A 14,305-nucleotide genomic window follows, 5' to 3' on the forward strand; every position below is an offset into this window, starting at 1 on the left:
AGAACCTGTTTGTAATATCATACACTGATTTATAACTTCTATCAGAACTAAGAAAAAACTTTTCAGAAAAAAACCTTTAATATGAAATTAAATAAATTTTGTGTCCTTAATAATAGATGGTTAAAATTCTTATATCATGCACAGGTCGGATAAATAATCAAACTATGAACAATGAAGGAACGATTCAAAGGTTTATGGACCTTTAGTAATGTATATAATTGTGTTTTCTATGAGATGAAGTTTCTTTAGACGCCGTACGGGTGGCGGGGCGTCGGGCGTCGTGGGGCGGAGCAACTGAGCGCCGCTCAGTCGGTGGGCAGCTGCCGTTCGCGATACATGCATGTGGCTGTTTTGGCAATCGTTAACATGCCACGCGACTCGCGATGTCGATTCTACCGCGTGAATATTTATGACGTGATCAGATTTGTAAAATTATAAATGGCACCAAACTCAATGTCTCACCGCATTTCGGATACGATAAAATGGTAATAAAAAAAACTTTTGTGAATAGACTTCCTCGAAATATTTATAATTTTTTAGTGTATGTGCTTCTTTACTATTATGCAGTGCAAAGTAGCACCGCAAGCGATATGCCGCATGAGTGCGCCTACAGAACGTCTCAATCGGAGTCATCAGAAGATACAGTATTATTTTGCAAAATCAGAACAATAAGTAGTTTAGATAATCTACTACAGAACATCAGCCGAACACACTTTGACGATGTAATTTCCTTGCATGTCCAATGCAGTGAAATTCTGTTCTTTGAGAGTACACTTGCAGCTCAGACACAAGAGACCTCACGAAAACTTTCAAATCTAGGCAAGCTCAAAGACCTTGTCATTGATAAATGCAAGATACGGCAGATTCCACCTCGGGCCTTTGAAAATTTCAAAGATCTTAAATCTCTCCACGTGACAACGCATAATAGTGAATGGTCTGCAATGACTATGGACTTACATGAACTCGCTTTCATGGGTTTAAGTGAGTTAATTGAATTAGATTTAAGTGACAATAACATTTGGAGTACGAAAACTGATACTTTCTGTTCATTGTATAGTTTAAAAAAATTAAATATAACAAATAATCATTTACAAAATATTAAGACAATAGGTTTTGCTGATTCCTCACGAGAGCAAAATTTAAGTGTGAAAAGCTGTAATTTAGCTTTAGAAGTTCTTGATATGTCGTACAATGATTTAATAGTTATCACAGAAAATAGTTTATCAAAGCTACGGTCTTTGACGAAATTGTTTTTGCAAAATAATGCAATATCCACTCTCGAAGACGGTGCTTTTGAAGGTCTTATTAGTTTGCAAATATTGAATCTATCGAGTAATTTTATCAACAATATACCACAGGATATTTTTTCTGACACAAAATTTTTAAAAGAAATATTTTTGAGTAATAATACTATAAAAGTTTTACCGCCGGGACTATTCCGCGGATTAGACCAACTTCAAATATTTGATTTTTCCCACAACGAATTGACTAGTCAGTGGATAAATAAGGAGACATTTATAGGTTTAGTTCGAATGGTAATATTAAATATTTCGTATAACAAACTAACTAGAATTGATCGCTATATGTTTCAAGACCTGTATAGTTTACAAAAGTTAAATTTAGAATATAATGACATTACATCCATCGAAGAACGTGCTTTTGAAGAATTAAGAAATTTGCACTCTCTTACTCTTTCAAATAATAAAATAACACATATTCACACCCATATATTTTCCGAGTTACACGTATTGCACGAGTTATTTTTAGATAATAATCAAATCAAGCATATTGATGAGAACGCATTTGACAATATGACTACAATAGAAGACCTTAGTTTGAATGACAATGCCTTATCATCAATACCTCTTTCGATTCGCAAATTACGATCCCTAAGATCGTTGGACATAGGAAATAATAATATAACCCATTTGAGTCGGGAAAACTTTCGCGGTCTTTCGGAACTTTTTGGTTTGCGTCTTGTAGATAATAAAGTTACCTATTTAAATGAGAACACTTTTGAACATTTGCCTCAGTTACAGGTTCTTAACTTAGCTTCTAATAAAATAAAACTTGTCGCTGCTGGATGTTTTCGTAAAAACGTGAATTTGAAGTTATTACGTATGGATGGAAATGAAATAACAAACTTTGACGGAATATTTTCTTCGTTAAATAGTTTAGTATGGCTAAATATGTCTGCTAATAAAATTTCTACTTTCGACTTTGAAAGTTTCCCTAAATCCTTGGAATGGTTAGATCTACATATGAATTATATAAATAACGTTTATAACAAGGACATAAACACAAAATTGAATATTAAATTGCTGGACTTAAGCTATAATAATATATCGCAATTGATTGTGACTTCTTTACCTACTTCGATTGAAAAATTATACTTGAATAATAATAACATTGCGTACATACAAGTCGGAACCTTTTCTAAATTGAAAAGATTGTCTACCGTTTCATTAAATAATAATAAAATAGTACAACTTGACATGAATGCTTTAAGGCTAGATCAGATAAATGAAGATAGTGACTTGCCTGAATTTTTCATAAGCGGAAATCCTTTTGTTTGTGACTGTTCAATGGAATGGATTCAACGGATCAATTATTTAAGTCATAGTCGACAATACCCGCGTGTGTTAGACCTTGATAAAACGTTCTGTACTTTGGTTCATTCGCGAGCTAAAGAAAAAAAAATGATTATAGATATGTCCCCTTCCGATTTTCTATGCCCATATGAAAGCCATTGCTTTGCTCTTTGTCACTGTTGTGATTTCTTTGCTTGTGATTGTGAAATGATTTGTCCAAATAACTGTAAATGTTATCATGATATAACGTGGAACGCTAATGTTGTTGATTGTTCGAATGCTGGTTACACACAAGTGCCAGATAGAATACCTATGGATGCAACTGAAATATATTTAGATGGCAATGACATAAGCAATTTGGGAAATCACATTTTTATTGGCAAAAAGAAGTTGCAAGTATTATATTTAAATAATACAAAATTGAAAGAAGTTAATAATCAAACATTTAAGGGAGTAGATTCGCTGAGGGTACTGCATTTAGAAAACAATAAATTAGTAGAACTTAAAGGGGATGAATTTTTGCATCTGAATAATCTTAACGAATTGTACTTGGACCATAATGCCATAGTACACGTAGCAAATAATACTTTTTCTTCATTAAAATCTTTATCAGTCCTTCGAATTGACGATAATAAACTTGTTAACTTCTTTCCATGGAAATTGCTAGCTTCGTCTTCAAAAAGTTTAGCCCATGTTTCAATAGAGGGTAATCAATATTCTTGTGATTGTAAAAGTATTGCTGAGTTAGATACTTGGTTAAGAAAGGACCCTGGAGATCCAGAAAAAATGTTATGTACTGATAACAAAGGAAAGCCAACGAAAATCACAATTGCATCTCTCTTAAGTCACTGCAAAGAATATCTTGGTTCTATAAATGATCCGACTGTCTCCAAAAACGAAATCGTTTCTAAGTCATTGTTTTTACCTGACAATTATTTCGCTATTGTGTGCGGTTCTATTATAATTATAGTAGTTATTTGTCTTATAGGTGCTGTATTTTACGCTTTTAGATTTGAAGTTAGTGATTGGTTGTACACAAATTTTGGCATTCCTTTATTTAAAGAACAGTCATGTCCTAATGTTGAACATGTAATAGATGGAAATCCAAATCACATGCATGACTACTATGTGATATGCAATACCAAAGATACTCAATTCATTTACAACAATATATTGTCTGAAATAGAATTTAGGAAGATGTCAGCTAAAAAACTGACCATAAATGAATCCACACTGAACATTTTGACTTTAGATAGTTTTTCGAAATCTTCAAAATTATCTAAACGTTTACTAATTGTTTTAACAACGAATTTTATTTGTAACGATCTATGTGATTTTCACTTCAAAAATATGTTTTATAGTTTTTTAAAATCATTAAATAGGAGTGATTTAAATAAAGTATTATTCATCAAAATAGTTGATAATAACCAAATAAATGATGAGCTCTGTTTTGTACTAGATAAGTTTAAAAATTTATCGTGGAATGACCCCCGGTTCTGGGATAGATTTGTCACCCTTCTTAATTCTACTGATACTATTATCACAGTAAAGAGCTCTGGAAGAAGTGTATTCAAGAAATCCTTGCGGCAAACGCCAACATTAAGATATACTACGATGCCAGTTACAAATGATAGTTGCACATTGCAGAATTTTTCAAATTCTTTGCAGTATTGTAAAAGAAATGATGGGGCAACATCACAGAATGAAAGTTCTCCCTCCTCCGACAACACGTATGGGGAAGGGAATAATTCGAACAATAGTTACATGTCGATTGATAATAGGACATGTCCCCGGTTTAATTATGACCTAAGGCTCTCCCCGAGTAGTGGTCATGTCTATTCCAGAGTGGAGGATATATCTCCAACCGTACCTCGATCAAATACGAATACCGTAGCTAAAGGTCGCACTTACTTTGTATAATATATATCGGATTAAAATACTTGCATTTAAATTGTTCCTTTAAATTCCTCGCTTACATTTACTAGCACATTTGGATTATAAATCACAATTAATTTGTATAAAATTCTCTTATGAAAGTAAATTTGGTCAATTGCACATACGTAAAATGACCTTTATATAAATTATATTACGTAATTATCGATGAAATAAATATTTTGTACAAAGTTGATGTGAAAATGTTAAGTCTGAACAAAGCATTTTTCAATATTATATGTACCTATTTATAAATATTATTAGTGTGAAATATTTTCACATTGCAGTCACTGTAAACCAACACCAAATAGTGTAAGACAATGTTTGTAAATTCATATTTACAATTATTTATATGTAAATGCTTTTATGATAAAATAAAGGCTCATTGTTTTTAGTCATTGTACTTCATATGTGATAAGTTTTTTATTTAAGTATTTTTTTCTTGAATTATATAAATACTTGTTTCTTTTTTCATATATGTATAAATTATTGTTTGTGTATACTGACACTTTATCAATGTAATATTAGCATATATATTTTAGGCTTTATTGTAAATGTATAATAAAAACTATGTTTTTGATGTTATCCTTTAGAATTATTGCTTAAATCTTATATTATAACTAAGCTAAATCGTGATATTAGATTTAATAATTATGAATTTGCAAATAAATGTAATTTTTGAATTGTAATTAATTATTAGTCTTAATAAAAATTATGGTTTTGTATAAAATGTACAAAGATATCTTGGAGCCATAATAAAATTATACTGACGTTTTGATACTCATTATGTCTTTCATTTGTACTTTTGACGGTCAAAGCAGGGCCTAATTAAGATTAATTACATAAAATACAATTTTACTAAAGCAATAGGACTTTGTAAAAAATATTTAAGATTAAATTCGATTAATATTTATATGCTTCAAAACATTAAATAAAATATAAACATGATTCTTATATTTTTAATTTAATGATAATGTTATACGTGGCAAGCTCACAGAGAAAAAACATTTTATAGCATCTTGAGATTTGTTTAAATGATTAATATATTTTATTAATAACTCCCCTTCCATCAAGGCTACTATCAAAATCTTTCAATTCCATGATCTATTATGATATATAAAAAATATTTTCTATATCATTTATTTATATTAAGTAATAATTAAATAAGTTGGTTATAAACCACACTTTTTTATAGTCGTAACTAAGAACAAACCGATTGATTAATAATAAAATTCAGTTTTTGAGAGGTATCTGTTATTTAAAATTACAAGGATTCTTAAGAAAACATTGCAATTACAATTGAACTATAAACTAATTATATCGAAGTTTTTGAATATAGCAATTAAAGAAGCTTTTACTATTCTCGATAGAAGTAAAGATCAAAAAACAAATTCAATTTAAACAAACTTTATAGTCCCTCTTCTAAATCAAATTTCATAACCTTAACTTAAACAAAATGAACTTAAAAAAATTGAAAATATCTGCATCATTGTACGATATCGTTCGGTTTGCAGTGAACGAACACTTGTTTATAGTAATTGTCAAAGTGAAAAATGTATAAAGCGTTACTACAAACGTGATAAAAAGCGACTTCCAAAGTGGAGCACTATTTATAATTGAAATGTACATTCTAAAAGTTTTAATGTTTATTATAAATGAAAAGTTAGTATGGGTGAAATCTTTATTAAACCTATTATTTTAAAATGTTCTATTTGATCAATATTGGAGTAATTTTTACATTCAGAGGCGGTTATGGAAAGTTAGGGCGTACAAAAAAATGACTTACATTTTAAGGTAATTATTGCAATTTTTGTTATATGAGAGAATTATTAATTAACAGGATGAGTCATATATATCTCCTATTAAGTAAAGTTTTCTAGCTATAAAGCTAAGAACAATAATTTTTAATTACAACGTAACAAGTGTTCATTTACTTAACTGAACTATAAAACAAGGGCGAATTAAGAATTTTATTAGAGATCTTAGCATCTCTGCATTAATTAACTATATGAGATCTTTATGAAAGAACCAGATAAACTGTTAAGCCTTATTGCTTGCTTATAACATTTCGGAGACAATTAAAATTGCTTTGTCTCGTGAGACATAGGTACATATAACTAAAAATTATGTAAACTTTCTCTCTTTTATTCCTAATTACGTAAACAAATTTCTTGCTTAAAGTAGTTACTTGTAATGTTTCAGGAGATCCATTACTGAACTGAACTATAGAATCCTCAAAATATTTTTAAGGGTATAGATATGTCTTAATAACATAGACAGTTTGAAACGCTCAAAATAAGTCTGACTCCATAACTTCCGCGTGTACTAGGTATCTACTAGGTATACGTGAAATATGTACGTTACATCCATATTTATACTTACAGTCCACCTTTATTAAGCGCATGCGAGGAGCATACTATTGAATAATATAATTATATTATATTAAATAAGGAGTCTTCATGTATAATCGGTTCATCAAACAGTTCTTATGCGATAACATCAAGTATAAAAAATGATTATCTGCTCTTTCCAGTTCAATTAAAAAGTAAAGGACATGTAGACAAAGTTTTCTTGTCACTCTTGTCCCTTTTGTCTCTCCTATTTAGAATCGAAGCTTATGTTAGTTAACAAAAAACATTGTACATCGAGTCATATCTTAAAAATTTATATTAAATAATAATATTTTTAATAGGCAATACTTGGGTATGTGGTGTAAATAAAATAATTTATTATTATGTAATTAATGTTAATATTTGTAATGAACTTAAACATGGACGATCATGTAATTAATTAAACACTAATGTTGCTGATTTAATCATACATTTGCCTGAGAGGTTAACAATTAACAGTTATTAATTGGTACATTAATTTATTAGTACAAATGCTAGAGAAACAGACTAACGATATGTAATTATAGTATAATACTGTGTACATACCTTTAAAGCTATAAAGTAACAATCAAGGAAAAATTTAATAATAGAACGATAAACAGGAAAATATTATAAATCCATTTTTCTGTACTTATTTCATTTGGTACTGTTTACTTTATTGCGTATAATATAAAGAAGTAATATACAGCGTTTAAAAATTGGATTTTTTTTTTACATTTATACTATACCACTATTTCTATACTCTTGTATTATGACAGTATTTTTATACGATTTTGTATTGATAGTATTTTTTTAGATTGAGTACTCTTCAATCTATTTAATATCCTTCGAATTCTATTGCTATGAACAAATTGTTTGTCAAACATGTATTGAAATCGCAACGGTTGTAAAAAATGATCCACTTCAATATATGTATTTTTTTATTTAAGTTTTGATAAAATTTTGTTATTTTTATTTTCTAACTTGCGTCAAAGAAATTATTTCAAAAGGCAAGTAATAAAACCTAAAGGGCTGTTAGTTAAGTGTTTCAAAGCAATTTATTGAAACGAACGAAACATAATAGACTAAATATAAGAGCTTGTTTTGGCGTTCATATAAATAATCGTCAACAGAGGACTGATCATAAAATAATATTTGCATAGGTTAATCATAATGTTATTGCAATATCGTGTCCTGATTCAATGCTATTGTTTAAATTTACTCATCAATTTGTTTTAGTTACCAGTCTATGGATTTGTTAATGTACTCGTGGATTTGTTCACGTATTTAATTCATTTGAAACCATTTTATTTAATATGACATGACATGTATTTGAAACCATTTTATGTAATATGACATCAAAATAGATAATAACTAAAAATATATGAGATTATGATTATAATACCATCGCTTTAAGTTATTCATATAATTAAATTAGAACAAATTCAACTTAGAATTATTATACTTCCCCTATTAGATATATTTGTTTTCTAATTAGTATTTTTTCAAATAAAGTAATTAATTTGAAATAATTGTTTTTTTTTGGTAAATAGGTTGTCACACCGTTGTTGATAACAATGACACACTAATGCTTTTATCTAAATGGATTTATTAAAATACGCTAAAAGAGTGAATAGTAGATTAGTGATAATAAGATATGATATCCTTTTAACGGACTAATAAAGACATCAATCTGGCACACTTAAATTCCCTAAGTAATAAAAAAATTACATTTTTTATGTCCCTGCAGCATAAATAAAAGAGCAAATGGTTCAAGTGTTTCAATGTAGTTCCTGACCTACGATCGAAGGATTTATTATTAGTAAAGGATATTTATCCTTGATAATGAAATAAATAGAATAAAGAAAAAGGATTTTCGTTGTATCAATTCCCTTATTCTTTATTTCATTACTTCGTTCTTCAAATTCTCGCTTTCAACATTAAAAATACGGATTTTAACGAATTAGCTGAGTACATCTCGTATCTCTTCACACATGTAGCCATCTGATATTCGATTCTTATTAGAGTTTATCAATAATAATTCAATGAATCTAATTTAGAATAAAATTATTTACTTCCAAATAAGCGGATTCTTACATGATTAATTAAACATTTCAAGTTTTATAAATCAATCTGATAGTAAAACAGTTCGTCAATTTTATTCTCATTATTACACATACCTATATATTGCATATAAAAATAAGTAAATATACAAAAAGTTGGTATTATGCTAAAATAGCATTCTCTACCAGTATTAACCTGATGGTTCGTCTGTTACCTTTTCACTGACAAATTGCTTATTTAATTTCAATGGCATATATAATTTAAATAAATACGACCTCAAGAATTCTAAGTCGGAACGCTATAATTGATGTCCACATTAGCGGATTGGAATTGTAAAAGCTACCGTGCAGATCATACCATCTTGAATGAATACTCGCGAAAGTCTTAAATCTCACCATCCCATCTTGTTGAAATGAGTTCTTATTTACCTTATCATTGTTGATGCTGCTTCACGTAAGCAGTCCCTTCACTAACCCTTTAAAAGGAGTCAGTATTAACTGATTTTATCATGTGTGTTCTCTGTTATTTAGTATAAAGTTCGTCACGTTCCCCTATCGACTGCCAATTTTAATCGGATGATGCCATTGCACTCAAACGCATAATTATAACAACGATCGGGATCTCTCACGGGATGCCATTCGTATTAGTTTTGACATTCGGCCTGATGGATGAACTACAATCTCTGTTCAAATCAAATGAATACACGAACCCGTATATGACTTTGTATTATCTATTTAAGTATTATAATATTGAGTTCGATAATTGGACACAAGTACCTTCATGATTGATAGAAAAATGACTTTTTACGTAATTAATTTTATTCAGTAATTGTTATGATAAATTATTAACTTCTCTTAATAGTATAAATTAATTACATACAAACGACCCAAAATTATGTTTTGTTTTTATGATGTATTAAAATGAGCGTAAAAATGAATCTTGATACTCTACTAATGTTTACTACAGGTCTACTAATGTTTTGTTTGTCTTACTAATATGACTAAAACTACTTAACACAAATTTATTTATGTTTTACAAAGGAAGTCCCATAAAGGAACAAAGGTTAATAGATAACAGTGTATAGTCAACTTCCGTTTACATAAGCGAGTAAACTGTCATGAATGACTGACACTGTTATTGAACATGCATCTTACTTTGTGTAAGCTTTGTAATGATTGTTTTATACTTTTAGTTTACTATATAGTAAAGATATATTATTGACACGTATAGAGACTTCCATATAAAAGGTATTTAGCTTAAATATAATTAAAATATACTTATCATATTATCCTTTGGGAGATAGAACATAATAAGTAGGTATAATGATGATTTAGGTAAAAGAAATACTGATATTAATAACTTAGCCAAAACTTTAAATATTATATTATTCTCAATATAAATGAGTGATTAAAGCGATTATTCAAAATGCGACCAGCTGCACAGAAAACCGAATTCATAATAGAAGGTCTACTTCCGACCACGGTTCAACCGATCGTCGAATGCTCACCAAATCAACTTTAAATATGTTCACCATTAAAGCATACCGTAATACTTTGTAATAAAATTCAATTTACGATACACGAGTGAAGTTACTCAATTGTTACATTTAGCTGTGGTTATTATATTCAGCTTAGAAATCGAACAATAGGCGACACTAACAGAACAAGTTCTTGCGATTGGCGATTGTTACAATACAGAATAATATTAGATTTCGCGAAGCTTTTGTGCTACTGCGACTGGAGTCTTATGCAACACACACGTATTAGTTATACGACTATGAAAGGAGAAATCAATTAATGCTACTCAATGTTCTAAATGATGAGTATGTATTAGGTATTTATTATTTATGTGTGTCGCAAATGTTATCACAAATGTATATATTGTTTTTGGTTACTTTAATCTTTAGTTCTTTTTTATTTTTTATAAACTATAAATAAACATATATATATATATATATATATATCACACATAAATTTCTAATATCGTATTTGTGTAAAAATTACGCACTTACATTTATTGAATTGAGGATAAAAAGACAACGATCAGGAACTTGATATATTTTGAGCCACCCACAGGGCCGATTACAGTTTCAACTTACAGGAAACCCGCGGTTCTATAATACTGCACTATAAAAATATATTTAATTTTTATTTTCACCCCTAACATAAAGGAGATAGAGGATTCCAGATTTGGAAGAAACATTATTGCTAGAAAAAAATATGTCACACGGAATGAATTGTATCAGTTTAAAAATTTGTTCCCTGTCACTCAAGATTCTTTTGTTACTATTGGAACTGTTCCTACTAGCTGGATTCCAAGGATTTTGCTCACGCGATTTGCTATTTATTAAACTTTTACAGGTTTGGACTTTAGTTTACATTCAAGAGCGTTTTGTAATGTTCGTGTTAAAGGGTACATGTTGTTTGCATAAAGTAGCGGAGTAACGAACTTCTGAAATGATCTTTAAAGAAGTCACTTTATTTGAAGTTTATGTTATCGGATGAATTGATAAGGAACCATTTTAATCATGCCTTACCTTTTAATTATAATATCAAGTTAAAATCAAATCCTTTAAATAAAAGGAGCATAAATTCAGTCAAGGCAACTCTAAACCAGCTTAAAAGTTATTTTCCTAATACGCAAACCGTAAAGTTAGAAAATATCTAACTTACTTTAATTTGTCGGAATCTGTGCAAACTCTTTACCAGTAAAATAATAGTTAATATATTTACATTTCCCCACACACGTATGTTACATTCGAATAAATACACATGTTTGTAGGTAGTTAAAGAAGCAAATTGTATAAACTTAAACTAACTTCTATAATAAAAATATCGTATTTCTGTCTGCTTGTTTAAAATAATTATACTTAAACCGGAATCGGAATGTAAAAACAATCATCATACACTGTTACAAAGGGAAATAGGATGGTTCCAAGAATAGGGTTGCATTTTATTTTTAAATTACTGTTATTACGGTTTGTAATCAGGGGTCACGAAAAACAACACGGTCTTAAAGTTCCAGCGATTAGAAAGTCTAATTGTAAATACAAATATTGCATTTAAAATGTAATTTAATATTGAATAAAAATAAAACTTTTTAACTAAACCGAATATAAAGTTATTTCTCTTTTTTTATAAAACAAGAAAATATATCAGTCCCGCCAAATATCGCAAAATATTTTTTTTTCCCAATCATCTTAACTGATGGGCTATTTTTATTGACAAAATATTTTTACAAAATAAAGATCGTAAACTAGATCAATATATACACAAAACACAATAAACATCGTTAAGTTTTTGCGAACTCTCAAAACTCATTGGCGTTACATAAAAAAAAAAAACACGGAAACCCATAATAAGGAACGGTAATTTTGTTCCTTTAACGAGGCAAGTTATATGTTTGTTCTACCAAAGTCACCGGCGTACTCAGAACACAAAACACACATCCAAAACTAGCAATCATTTTTCTTACAACGTTCTTAATGATAGCCTTTCGAACGAGTAAATTATCAATTTTGCCCGAGGGTTTGGACCATGTTTTTTGGAAAGCTATAACAAGCCTATCAGCTATGATATTATCGCTGTTTGTTGCACCATTATGATATTAATCTCAATTGTTTAAAGTACATTCTAGGTTGATGTAAAATGTAAATGAGTCGGACATCAACCCGTAAATTACATTGACCTTGGTATGTTTGATCACCAAACTAGATACGTTTATATTAAATAATATCTAATGGGCTTAGACTTAAAGTCAGTATACAATGTGTTTTGCTTAAGAAAAGCAACGTGCACGTGTTTAGAAATATTTAATTAATAAATTCATTTAGTTCCGAACATGAAGGCGTCATGCCACTGAAATTTATTTACACTAGGTTGAATATGTAGGGCGAGAAATAAAAGGTCTTACTTTGAACCTGTTAACACTTTGGTTTTGTAAACAGTGTTTTAGGCCACCGACCTTTTTACACTTTTTCATAGAAATATTACAACTACTTCATTAGAACTTGGTTGGCAATTTATGTTACAATATGATTCATTTTATTTTACATCCATTTATTACATTATTTTTCTAAGAACTATTTTATGAATGTTTTTATGTCTTACATTCACGTCATTAAAATACATATATGTATATTTTATCACTTATCTGTACATAATCGCTTGTTGACCTCCGAGGTAACGTTTACAATAGAACTCATTAAATTTAACTTAAAATTACTTTTTTGTATAAGATATATTTTATTATTTTATTACACTGTAGTAATAATTTTCAAAACTTTCGACTTAATGTAGGGAAAAATAAAAATATTTGTTTTATTATCTTTCATCCTCAAAAAGTTTCCTGTCCTTAAAGTTTTCTATGCTAATAAGGGAAGCAAAATATACGTCCATCAAGAATGCCGATATAACTATAATTTATTTCTTTATTGATCCACAACAGACATTAAATAAAATGAAATAATGTTAATATAAAAACTGTTCTCATATATAGTTACCTATACATTTTTTTAAAAATACAATATAAATGCTAATTGTGTACTTGCAACTGCCAATTCATGACAGTGACCCGCCCACTTGCGAGCGCCATTTTGGATGCGTGTGCGCAGCTTAATCGAATATTTATTGTTAGAATATCTGTCGCTAGAACAAGTTTAACGTTTTTATTGCATAAGGGCGTGTCTACATTAATTAGAGGAATTTTATTGTAAGTATAAATAATGGATTTTTTAGGTAGAAAAAGGTACATTAGATAGGAAAACTAATTAACGAAAAACTGGATAATATAAGTGTGTACTGTGTATGTATTTGTGTTAGGTAATCAATGTCTTACCATATAAGATATATATTTAAAATATTTGGGTTAAAGCTAACCAAAACTTTTTTACTCTGAAGAAATAATTTTATAATGATATTGTATTCCTTAATTGGTATAATGAATATTGGAAACACAAAGCATTCTCTATCAAATCATCCTTAATTTTTACGCGCGAATGCGCTTACATCAAACGATTTTAAGTGAGAAGCATCGTTATTTTCGATTATTTGTTGCCCTTACTTGAGGCAATCAACATTAAATTTAACAGTTGACCGACTTTGTTTAAATTGTTAGAAAATAATCTGGGATACGACGGTAACATCAATAATATATATATAGCATAATATTAATAGCATATTTTAAACTATAATTATGTATTGATGAAAAAAACATGTGACATACTTATGATGGTAACATACTGATTAGTATTTCACTCATTTGATTTCAATGATCGACCACATGACAATTCCCTTGTTTCTTATATATCTAATTGAATTAACTTAAGTAGCTTATTACTTCCAAACGACA

At 29.1% G+C, this 14,305-nt stretch overlaps 1 protein-coding gene across 1 annotated transcript; it reads left to right on the forward strand.

The window, feature by feature from the left end:
- The first annotated feature begins 321 nt into the window (after positions 1-321).
- Positions 322-5,307, forward strand: LOC116769597 (toll-like receptor 6). Its single transcript, XM_032660740.2, has one exon. The coding sequence runs from the start codon at positions 483-485 to the stop codon at positions 4,509-4,511; it is 4,029 nt and encodes a 1,342-aa protein (XP_032516631.2). The 5' UTR covers positions 322-482; the 3' UTR covers positions 4,512-5,307.
- Positions 5,308-14,305: the final 8,998 nt, after the last annotated feature.

The sequence above is a fragment of the Danaus plexippus genome, chromosome 14 (assembly GCF_018135715.1).
Source record: "Danaus plexippus chromosome 14, MEX_DaPlex, whole genome shotgun sequence".
In the NCBI taxonomy this organism is placed as follows: domain Eukaryota; kingdom Metazoa; phylum Arthropoda; class Insecta; order Lepidoptera; family Nymphalidae; genus Danaus; species Danaus plexippus.